Source organism: Aristolochia californica, unplaced genomic scaffold, assembly GCF_029961685.1.
Source record: "Aristolochia californica isolate CCGP_79_NKW_82.1479 unplaced genomic scaffold, dmAriCali1.0.hap1 SCAF_7, whole genome shotgun sequence".
In the NCBI taxonomy this organism is placed as follows: Eukaryota; Viridiplantae; Streptophyta; class Magnoliopsida; order Piperales; family Aristolochiaceae; genus Aristolochia; species Aristolochia californica.
The window spans coordinates 8,783,845-8,795,722 of NW_027182268.1; the positions used below are offsets into that span (position 1 = coordinate 8,783,845).

Sequence of the window (11,878 nt, forward strand, 5' to 3'; positions counted from 1 at the left end):
CAAGATGGCAGCAGGTTCAACCAACATTTCTAACTCAGCATTTAATTGTGGAGGAAGAATTGAAGATGAATGCGATATTCCGTTTGCTCGACGAAGTTGGGAGACATTAAACACCGGATGCACAGAAGACTCTTGTGGAAGTTGCAATTTGTAAGCAACTCTTCCAACTCGGGACACCACCTCAAAAGGACCATAAAAACGGGTTGCCAACTTCTCATTGCGCCGAGTGGCCAAAGAACGTTGCCGATAGGGCCTGAGTTTTACAAATACACCCTCCCCCACCTGAAACACTTCATCCCTCCTTTTAAGATCAGTCGTGGACTTCATTATCTACTGAGCCCGCAGTAATTGCATCTTCAAATCGTCAAGATACGCATCCCTTTCTTCTAACATTTGTTCGACTTCAAAAACAGTAGCTGCCCCGGACTTATAGTGCAATAAGGATGGAGGGTCACGTCTGTATAAGACTCGGAATGGAGTGGTACCCGTAGAGGAATGGAAGCTGGTATTATACCAATATTCTGCCCATGACAACCATTTTGCCCAAGTTTTTGGCCTATCGGAAGCGAAACATTGAAGATAGGTCTCCAAACACCTGTTAACCACTACAGATTGATCATCAGTTTGAGGGTGGTAGGCGGTGTTGTGTCGCAAATCAGTCCCTTGGAGATGGAAGAGTTCCTGCCAGAAACGACTCATGAACACCTTGTCCCGATTCGAAATAATAGACTTGGGCACCCCATGCAATCTAATCACCTACCTCACAAATAAATCAGCCACAGTTTTGGCTGTAAATGGGTGCCGCAACCCCAAAAAGTGAGCATACTTGCTCAACCTATCCACCACCACCATAATAGTATCAACGCCTTCTAACTTTGGCAACCCTTCAATAAAGTCCATGGTCAAATCCTCCCAAACCATCTCTGGTAAGTCAATAGGTTGTAGAAGGCCAGTGGGGGACCTTGCCAAGTGTTTGTTCTTTTGGCAAACTCACAGTATTGAACGAATTCAGCCACTGTTTTCTTCATACCTGGCCAATATAAGTTTGCAGCCATTCTTCTATATGTTTTAATCTCACCCGAATGGCCCCCAATAGGCGTGTAGTGGTATTCCCTCAATAAGGTTGGAATTAAAGAAGAAGTCCCAGATAAAACCAACCTACCATTGTAAAAGAGTTGCCCATGGACAACTTGAAACCCTACTATCGTGTCCCTAGCTGCCACTCGTGTGATAATGTGTTGTAAGAATGAATCTGCTGCCACTTCTTGTTGTAACACATCCATATCCAGCCATTGCACCCCAGAAACTGCAACTATATTCATCATGTCCGGTTTGCGAGAGAGTGCATCCGCCACTTTATTACTTGCCCCCGTCCGATATTGAATATCAAAGTCATAGTCCATCAATTTCACCATCCAACGTTGATATTCCACACTTACGAGACGTTGTTCCAGTAAGAATTTTAAACTTTGCTGGTCAGTTCACACCAAAAACCTCCTTCCTAGTAGGTAAGGACGCCATTTCTGAATAACCAACACAATGGCCTTGAGCTCCTTTTCATAAATCGACTTCAATTGGGCTCGCTCACTCAATACTTGACTAAAAAATGCAATCGGCCGTTGATCTTGCAGTAAACAGCCCCTAGCCCATATCCAGAAGCGTCGGTCTCCACAATAAACATATTTGAAAAATCAGGTAGAGCTAAAACTGGTACCGTAGTCATGGCGTCCTTCAAACGTTCAAACGCCAAGATGGCTTCAGCCGACCACCCAAAGCAATCTTTTTTTAATTGATCAGGCAAGGGTCTCACAATATCTCCATAACCTGAAACAAATTTTCGATAATATCATGTAAGACCAAGGAAACCCCTTAATTCCTTAAGTGTGTTTGGCGCGGGTCAATCAACCATAGCCTAAATCTTACTCGGATCATCTGACACCCCCTCTCTAGAAATGATATGTCCCAAGTATTCTATCTGTTCTCTTCCAAAAGAACACTTCGTAGAATTAGCATACAACTGGTGTTCTCTTAATTTCTCCAACACGGCCACTAAATGATCACAGTGAGCACTCCAACTTGGACTATATATCAAAATATCATCGAAAAATACCAATACAAATCGACGGAGAAAGGGTTTGAATACCTCATAAGGGATTGAAATGTAGCCAGTGCATTAGTAAAGCCCAAAAGGCATGACCAAGAATTCATAGTGTCCTTCATGAGTACGGAAAGCAGTCTTGTGCACATCAGCTGCTTTCATTCTGATTTGGTGATATCCCGACTTAAGTCTAGCTTCAAAAATATTTGTGCTCCATGAAGCTCATCTAACAACTCATCGATCACTGGAATGGGAAACTTATCCGGAATAGTCTCCTTGTTAAGAGCTCTATAGTCCACACAAAATCTCCAGCTTTCGTCTGTCTTCTTGACTAATAGCACGGGGCTTGAAAAAGGGCTAGTGCTAGGTTGTATGATGCCAGCAGCCAACATTTCTCCCACCAACCTCTCTATTTCATATTTTTGTATTTGGGGGTACCGATATGGGCGAACACTCACCGGTGAAGCTCCCTCCTTCAAAGTTATGGCATGCTCCTTTCCCCTTGTTGGTAATAACTCTTGGGGCATGGCAAAAACATCCCCAAACTTCGTCAAAACTTTCTTCACCATCGTTATCGTGTCCTCCTTCGGTTGTGACACTGCCACTGTGGTACTGCCCAACTCCACAAGAACCCCATGTCCCTCATGCTGGATAGTTCTCATCGTCGCCTTGAGTGAAACCAAAGTTTTGTGTAAAGAGGGATCTCCCTGTAACACCACCGCCGCATTACCCAATCTGAACTTCATAACATGCGTTTTCCAATTTGTATATGTTCCTCCTAAGGTCTCCAACCATTGTACACCTAAAATCACATCGGTGCTTCCCAATTCCAAAGGCAGAAAATCCTCCATGACCTCTATTCCTTGAAGAGTTAATCGAACCCCCCTTACAAATTCCCTCCCTGGGAAGTGCCGCACATGTACCCAATTGAACGTCATACTTTGCTGTTGGAGATAACGGCAGGTGCAGTTTTTCGACCACTGTAGTAGAAATGAAATTATGGGTTGCTCCTCCATCGATAAGGACGATGACTGGTTGTTCTTCGATGCTTCCCGCAATCTTGATAGTCTTCGGAAGTGTTAACCCAACTACCGAATTCAACGACACCTCCACTATTTGAGCAGCCGCGCTACCCTCTTCTTCCTGCTATGCACACGTGTCATCGTCGCCATCCTCCATAACTTCTTCTTCCAACTCTTGTAAAATCAGCACTTGTAGATCCTTGTTTTTACATCTATGCTCACCTGAGAATTTTTCCTCACAAAGGTAGCACAAACCCCGCTCTCTTCGGTATTGGATTTCGGCTTCCGAAAGTTTCCTGAATGGGGTCCTCTTATCCATCCCATGTTTCGTCGTTTCTTCCATGGACGTGGTCCTCCCATGACCCCAAACTATGGTCCCTGCTGGTTTTTGAGTTCCCAACCCAAATCGAGTCTGCTTAATAACTTTATTTTTTTCTTCCAACTTTTGGGCTAACTCCATGGTCCTTCCCAACCCATTGGGCTCCAACACCCTCACCTCGGCACGAATTTCGGGCTTAAGCCCATTAACAAAGTTGGACTCCAACACATTTTCTGGAATCTCGTCTAATGCGGAAGCCAAATCCTCAAATCACCTTCTGTAATCTCTCACAGTGGTCTCCTGCTTCAACACCAGAAATTTCTCATAAGGAGAGCCATCTTCGGAGTTTCGGAACCTTTTTAGCAATAAGGACTGAAATTCTTCCCAGTTCATTATCTCCCTCCTGTTGTTTTCATACTTGAACCATTTTAATGCCTCCCCTTCCAGACATACTACGGCGGCTTCCAGTTTTTCACCATGAGATACCCAGTTGAGCGAGAAATAACGTTCATCTCTGTAAATCCAGTCATCTCCCTCAAAAACTGGCAACTCTAACTTTCTGGGTCGCACTTCATATCGGCTCTGTCGATTCCGGTCAGCCTCGCCACCCTCTCTTTCGTGTCCGCTACCTCTCGAGATCAAGTTATCTCCCATTGCCAAGTCCAACCCTTGTCTCGTTGTTGCCGACCTACTCTGCGCATTCAGATTTTGGTTGAGCTACTCTTGGGTACGCAGGAGTTGCTCAACACGCCCTATCAGTGTCGTCAACCTTTGTTCCATGGCCGGAATCTTTCGTATCTCTTCCTTCATCGAGCTCACCTCCCCCCTTATGGTGCTAACAATTCCTTCCACCGAATCCACCTCGACTCCATTCTGGTAGTAGTCATGAGAATTCACGTTCTTTTCAATTTTTTTTTATTTTTTTTTTATTTTTTACGAACCTTCGAAGTCGAAACTCACCCTCGACTCTCGGCAACAGTAATACGGATTTTCAAACCCAAGTGATGAAAGCAACGAACCCACTGGTATCGATATAGCCCAACAATAGTAATATCAATTTCCAAGCCAGCAAAAAAAAAATTTCGACAAACCTTCCGGTATCGTAATCCCGAACATGCGCAAGCAATCGAAATAGTAAAATGGAAACTCCTCTTCACTATCGAAATCCAGAGGCGAACCCAACCTCACTCTAATACCTATTGATACACCCCGATAACCAGAATAAAGAGTTTCATGCCAAAGAGAAATAAATCACGAACCTTCGTTGATGAAATCGAAATCAATAACCTCCTCTAGTAGACGATGATTCCGTGATAGCTCGGCAAACCCAACCTCGCGCAGACGATCACCTTCTGATCACGCCAAAATACTCCGATAACAATAATCCCAGACGGTGAAAGCAATAGCCACAAAAACGGAAACTCCGAAATCGAAATCCCAATCGAACTCCACTAAAATCAGCAAGATAACCCTGGTATTCGAGAGACCAGTACTCTCCCCAAGCCACGCTCCTCTAAATACTAAACGACGCCCCTTCCTCTTCCTCTGTTCTCCCGCTACATACCCTACCAAACGTAATGAAATTATAAAATTCCCAAAATGCCCTTGACCAAATTAATCACCCTCTAATTATTTTCCCAAGTGTTGTTTATTCCTTCTGGAGTAAGTAACACTGATTTGGGGTCTATCACTCAGCTGACGTAGAATCAGATATGCCTAAAGGACCCGCATATGAGAAAAGCTGATTACCGGAAGGATCCGATAATACCCTCCGAAGCCAGAAATCCTGGGATTACCAAGGGAAGAGTCATCAAAGTTCAACTTAAGGTATATAGCCATTGCATATATTAGATGATGATATCATCTGCAACATACTCTCAATGAAGGCATGGTAGAGTAAGGAAGCTGTGTTTTCATCATGATGTTTTTTTTATAAGAAAAAAAAATCGAATTTTTCTTTTGTTGCTCTTAGGATACTCCTGTTGTCTGGTATTGTTTGTTGTTGAAGAAGGAGAACTCAAGCAATTTGGATCGCATATTCTGTTCTGCATATTGGAGAAGCTTTCTGAGCCTTTGTTTCTACTAATCGCTGGTTGTTTGGATTCCAAATGTCATCGTGGGTCCTTGGTGTAGTAGAAAGGATCTCAGAATATTTGTTAATTGAAAAGGATTGAGAGTCCTTGCTAGGATACTCCTCATCATATCTCATCGTGAGTTCAAGATACGTGAGTCTTAAAAAGTGATCAGAGAATTACGAGCCCCATTAAAATTAACTGAAGAGTTTTTGGAAACTCTTGTATGTCCTGTAATCTCCAGCACACAACATGATAATTGGATTTATGGTATTGTTTCTGATCTTAGCAGCACCTTTGAAATTCTTTCTCATTTGCCAAAGAAATCACAACTCAAAAGTGAAGTTGTTTCAGAGTGGAAGAATTTGATAAAGGAAGTTGGTTCTTTCACTGCCAAATCAATAAACTTCGGTTTTGTCTCTTCGTGACGTTTGACCATGGTAATGCATCTGAAGTCTTGATCTATTAAAGACTCTCTTGCACTCAAAAACCCTCTCGTCTTTTGTTCTTTGCAAAGGAATACTCAAAATTTTGGGATCCGATTCTATTGGTAACGTTGTGGGGTTTGGTGGAGTAATACATGATGGTAATGGTCGTCTACTTTTCACCTTCACCGGGCCAATTGGAATCTCCGACTCTACCACTGTAGAACTCTCCAGATTGCTCAAAGGACTTCAGAACTTCCAAATCCATCTTGTGGGACCCCTCTGTATTGAAGGCTACTCTAAAACTGTCATTGACTAGTGTGCAAAGTCAACCCCTGCTCCCTGGCGGCATTGGGATATATTTTTTATATATGTAATTTAATTTCTCTTCTGAATTGTAATTGGAAGCACATTCCTAGGTCTGCCAATCATTTGGCAAATACTCAAGCTAAGTTGGGTGTTTCACTCCAACACCTTGTTGTGGAGGAAGGCCCTTTTAGCTAGGTTTTGTATTTTTTCTCCCTCTTTTAATAGTTTATACATCTTCATTTCAAAAAAAAAAAAAAAAAAGTTACTTTTGGATTCCAGCAATTGCTAAATTGGATTATGTTGGTCATGTTTCTAAAAATTTTACTGTTACTGGTTCTCCTTTACCGCAAGCAGCTGCTGCAATATTTTTTAATTTCCCATGTCAACATGTTACAACAACATTCTTGACTTACTTGAAGAAATAGGAATGATGGGATGTCGCCCTGCTAACACTCTTATGGAGACAAATAAAAAATTAAGTGCTAGCTTAGGAGAAGAAGTTGATATGGGCAAATACCAGATGCTAGTTAGAAAGCTTATTTATCTCACCGTGACAAGACCCGATATATCTTTTGCAGTCAATATATACATAAACCTTAGATGTCTCATTGGCAGCAGTCCAGGGTTGGTGGGGTGGATTAGGAATGTGAAGGCCTTTCCTTCGAAAGGAGACCCGGGAAAGGAAGAACAATGCTATTGACCGACCCTTTCGTAGTGACTTCGAATCAATAGGCTTCCCCTTTTTTCTCATTTTGGATGAGGCGTAGAGAATGAAATGCAGAAATAGGGGAAGGGCTTTGGGCTCCTATATAAGTGTCATGGTCATTTCAATGTTGAAAGTTTTGCCGATGCGGATTGGGCTGATCACCAAATGATAGAAAATCAAATTCAGGATATTGTACTCTAGTTGGAAGCAATCTTGTTACATGGAGGAGCACAAAACAATAGTTGCAAGATCCAGTGCAGAAGCATAATACAGAGCCATGGCTCATGCAGTAAGCGAGCTTCTATGGATTAAATCTCTTCTAGCAGAGTTAGGATTCCACAAAGAAGCCCCGATGGAACTCCATTGTGACAATCAAGCTGCAATCCACATTGCTTCCCACCCAGTCTTCCATGAAAGAACTAAGCATATCGTGGTGGATTGTCACTTTGTGAGAAAAAAGTTGCAAGCAGGAATTATAAGTCTTAAAGATGTCTCAACTCACAGACAACTTGATGATATATTCATAAAGTCAGTTAACTCCAAGGTTCTCTCTACTGCATGTACCAAGTTAGGGATATATGATGTTTTCTCACCACCAGCTTGAGGGGGAGTGTTAGAAGATATAAGTAAGTTTGGATGTCATTGATGTAATTATCTAATGATCTTTGTCCCGTATTCACTCCTTCTAGGGTTAAGGGTATACTTGTAATTTTTTAATATTTGGCATGTATAAATACAACTTAAGGGGGAGGGTTAGGACATGTCCAAAACCCTATTCTTCCTCCTTTTCTCTCAACGTGTTCTCTCTCTCTCTCCTTGGAGGTCTCTTGTGCTTTCTTCATGTCTTCCCTCTTCTTCCTCCTTCCTTCTATCTTTCATTATCAAAGATCTTAAGGCTATGGAATCTTGAGAATCAACATTGCCCATCCCCTGAACTGAAGACACTGACCCATCAGCTAATGTGACATGTTTAACTACAGAAGATCCCTTCAAATGACTAAATAAGGAAGACATACCTAAAAAATAAGTGGAAGCTCCCAAGTCAATGACCCAGGAGGATGAAAGACGCACATGTAAGGCCGACATACCTCAAGTGGCAAAAATAGCAATGGGCAGTGTAAGTTGGGCTATTGAAGCTGAAGTGGAGGGTGCAACAGTCAATTGTGTCATACATTGAGCAAGCTATTGTAACTCATCGGGTGCATTTGGTATAATCCCTATCATAGGTCCAGTAGAGGCCTCAATGTTGTAATGAACTAGGGAGTTTGCCTACGCGGGCATATTAAAATTACTCCATCACTTATATGAGAACTGGTTTATGCAGCCACAATGAAAACATTTCCTCTCACTTTTCCCATCACTTTGATCATGCCCCCTAGCAGAACTATGTCTGCCTCTACTGCTACTACTTCCACCACGACCTCTACAGATACTAAATTACTCTTGAGTATTAAATGCAGATGCATCAACACTTTTAACTTCTTTCCACCTAGAGGTAATGGCAGTCTCTGCATGCATGATCCTGTTAAAGGCAGGAGATAGTGATGGACATCATCTAAGGCAAGTAATTGGGCCTTGACTGCATAAAAATCTAGCCCTAACCAGTCCAAAAACTTAGCAACATGTGCCCCCTAGCTTCCTGAGTACCCTTTTATTAGTGGTATAGGGATGAAAAATGTTGATTTCTTGAAGGACAACCAGAAATTCGTTGTAGTACTCTGTAAAAGACCTTTCACCCCGCTTAAAGCTGAACAACTTAGCATGTAATTCATAAACACAGGATAAGACATCCAAATCTCTTTGGTAGTCTCACAATTCATCAGTTGATTCCTTAACTTGGAATTGAAGCTATTAAGAAACCAGGTCATGACCTAGCTATCCACTATTTCCCAGTCATTAGTAACAGAAGCAGGTGGATTGTCTCTAATAAATTTTGACTTCCGTTTGGCCTTGGCCTTGAAATAAATATGAAATGGACCAACTAAGGTAACTTTGTCCGTTCAGCCTTTCATAAGTAACCAAAATTGTATCTTTACGCTCTAAGCTTCCGAATTCCCTTGAGGGTGTGATAACTTCACCAGAATCAGCCACGGGTATAAATAATAAACAACATAATCAACCAAAAGCCTCATTGAAGCAAAATGTCTGTACAAACTATGTGGGCCCCACTTCACAAAACTAAGACTAGCTCAAAACATGTTCGTAAACATCCATAACATAGATAGCGTATGAGATATGGTGAAATTCGACCTTTAAACAGTGAAAATAGCATCCAATTATGCTGACATCATCCAACCAGGAGATGATGCTGGCTTCAAGCCTAGTACTGGGTCTACACACAAACATATGGGATAATCCCAAGTCAAGAAAACCTCTTAGGGTTCTAATTAGACATAACTGCTTAGTATGCAGTAGGGGCCATCAAACCTTAGGGTATGGCAGAAAAAGAAGTCGAAAATTCAAATTTTTAACACCCAATCAAGTCAAACCTCAAAATCCCCTCGTTTTGTAGAAGTCGTTGGATTCAATGAAAGGAGAAAGGAAGCTTCACGTACATGTAACAAAGATCTATTGCTCTGATACCATGTGAAATGATGGAATAAAGAATACTTAGGAAGAGAGAGGAAAAGAAAGAGGAGAGGGATAGATGCTACAAGAGAGCCAAAAGAGATGCTTTTGTTACGGTTCTAAATCAACCCATGACCTTCTAATAACTTAAGTGAAAAGTGGTGTACAAAGACACAAAAACCTTACAGACTTAATTTCTTATAACTTCCACTCTACACCTCCAAAAAACATAAAAATGAAACCATACAGACATCTAACCATGTTGAGTAAAACAGTACCCTTACTAGGAGGTATAGATTATGTAAAATTACCTAACGACCCTCTATACTGTTTTCGAACACATTCCTTTCATTAATCCCGTTCAATGTGGTTTTCCAACATCCACAGCCTTTGCTGCCTCTCTATACTAGCAAGACAATCATAACAATAATGTCCTCACAATCATGATTGTAGATAATTTTTACCACATTTCAGGGTTTTCGAAATTACTGCCTGGTTAGTTGAAAGTAACATTGGGTAAACTTGTGAGCAAATAGGACATTGATGACCTAGGAAATACAAATAAGAAAAAAATCAAGCACACCCACCTCTTTGCTCGGTCAGATTTGCATTCACTTGCAGCTGCTTCAGCATCTGCAGAATTTCATCAGTTACTCTCTGCTTCAACGACACAGATAGATTCAGTACCTGGTCTTCTCCTAAAAGCCCTTCCATCTTCTTCACCTTCTTGGCACAGAACACTAAATCCATCACAAAAACCAAGAAGAAAAAACGAAATAAATTCCTAACAATCAAAGTTGAGCTTACCAGTTTCACAAGTTCAGTGGGTTCCGATGCCTGCCTAATATGAATCGATTCCACCATTTGTTTAATCTGTTCCTGTGTATATTTAACAGCTGCAAAACAATACTAAGAATCATCAAACACAAACACGAACAAATGAACATAGCTAACTAGAACTTTCTCCAAACAGTTGGATCTAGAAAAGTTGAGATAAGCCAGTGTAATACTTGAGTCTCTATTAATCCTTTTTCCAGAAACCCATTAAAACTCCTCGTTGCCCAGGAATTACATACAATCTTCCAAGAAAAAGAAAGCCAGATCAAGAAGATTTCAATTTAACTCATATTATGAGATTCAAAATGCCAGGAAGCGTCACTGGTGGAATTTAGATATCATTATCTTCTCCCTACTGGTGGAAGTAGATCATAAATCCGAATTAAAAAAACTTGCACTTTTAATGTCATGAAAAAAACATGATATTAAATGAAAGAACGAAACAAAGCGAAAGGAAATAAATGATAGAGGCACATCAAAACCATCGCAGAAACCATACTTCATGCAAGATTGGGAACCAAAATAAACACCCAAAACATAAAAATTTATAGCCCGAGAGCATTCCAAAGGAAGAAAACCAATCAATCCAGGAAACTATTCTTTCCTCGGAAGCAACGACGATTAGTAAGAAAAAAGAGAAAGACAAAAGACGCAAGATCAAGGCTTACAAAGTTGGTTTTCCATCTAGTGGGAACAGAAAATATCAAATAAAGAAAGCCGATCAGAAGCAAACATGGATTCTTCATAAGCACATATGCCCAAAAAAAAGTTTAGATAATTAAATTTCAAGATATGGGTTGTTACACTTCACACCGAGATCACCATCGAAACGGAAAAATGAAACAAACGAAGGGTCTTCCTTAAACTCAGAGAGGAGAAACTGCAAGTTCAATTAAGAAACAGAAAGAAAACAGCACATGTTCACCAGATTATTACACGAAATACATACCGGTATATGAGGTTGAAGCTGCATTATCACCGCCAGAAAAGATGTAAAAAGACGTACGAACGGAGTGAAGAACATAAAGGGCTACAATAAAGTTGATGCAGCAGATAATAATGGTTGTCCTCTTGTAAACTCTGCCGCTAGTGCTGCTTTGATTTGCCATTTCTTCCAACTCGTCTTCATCTGAAGCATCCTCCCCTCATCTCCTCTAAATCTCCAAAACAAGGAAAAACCGTTTCTTTCCGACTCCAGCAAAAAATCTGTTTGTGCTTTCGTAGGTGCTGCTACTTGTCTGTTTCAGAAGCAAACGAAAAGATGAGCGCTGTCTACGGGGGCATTTAAAGACCCGAAAGCAACTGCTAGGCCGTCTTAGTGTTGTAACTTGTAAGCATGTAATTACGGGACGAGCAATAGTACCGCTACAGCCTACATGTCTTAATCTGGCTGTCTGGGCTAGAACAAAGATCTAACTCAATGACCTCAGTTGTTGCTCTAAGTGCTAATCCATCAAATCATCGGGAGAAAGTTTTGGCTCCCTTGACTTTATCGATGATGTTTAACAAAACATACATCTTG

At 41.1% G+C, this 11,878-nt stretch overlaps 1 protein-coding gene across 2 annotated transcripts in view; it reads right to left on the reverse strand.

The window, feature by feature from the left end:
* The window catches only part of LOC137937749 (uncharacterized), a 49,521-nt gene extending 37,905 nt beyond the window's left edge, over positions 1 to 11,616 (reverse strand). Inside the window, exons 1-3 of one of the 2 annotated variants that reach the window (XM_068782904.1) lie at positions 11,306 to 11,616; positions 10,327 to 10,415; positions 10,107 to 10,245 (exon numbers count right to left, since the gene is read on the reverse strand). In XM_068782904.1, coding sequence (XP_068639005.1) covers positions 10,107 to 10,245; positions 10,327 to 10,415; positions 11,306 to 11,465 — 388 coding nt within the window. In that variant the 5' untranslated portion in view covers positions 11,466 to 11,616. The remainder of the gene's footprint in view (positions 1 to 10,106; positions 10,246 to 10,326; positions 10,416 to 11,305) is intronic. The other variant, XM_068782905.1, reaches the window with a different exon arrangement.
* Between the last annotated feature and the right edge of the window lie 262 nt (positions 11,617 to 11,878).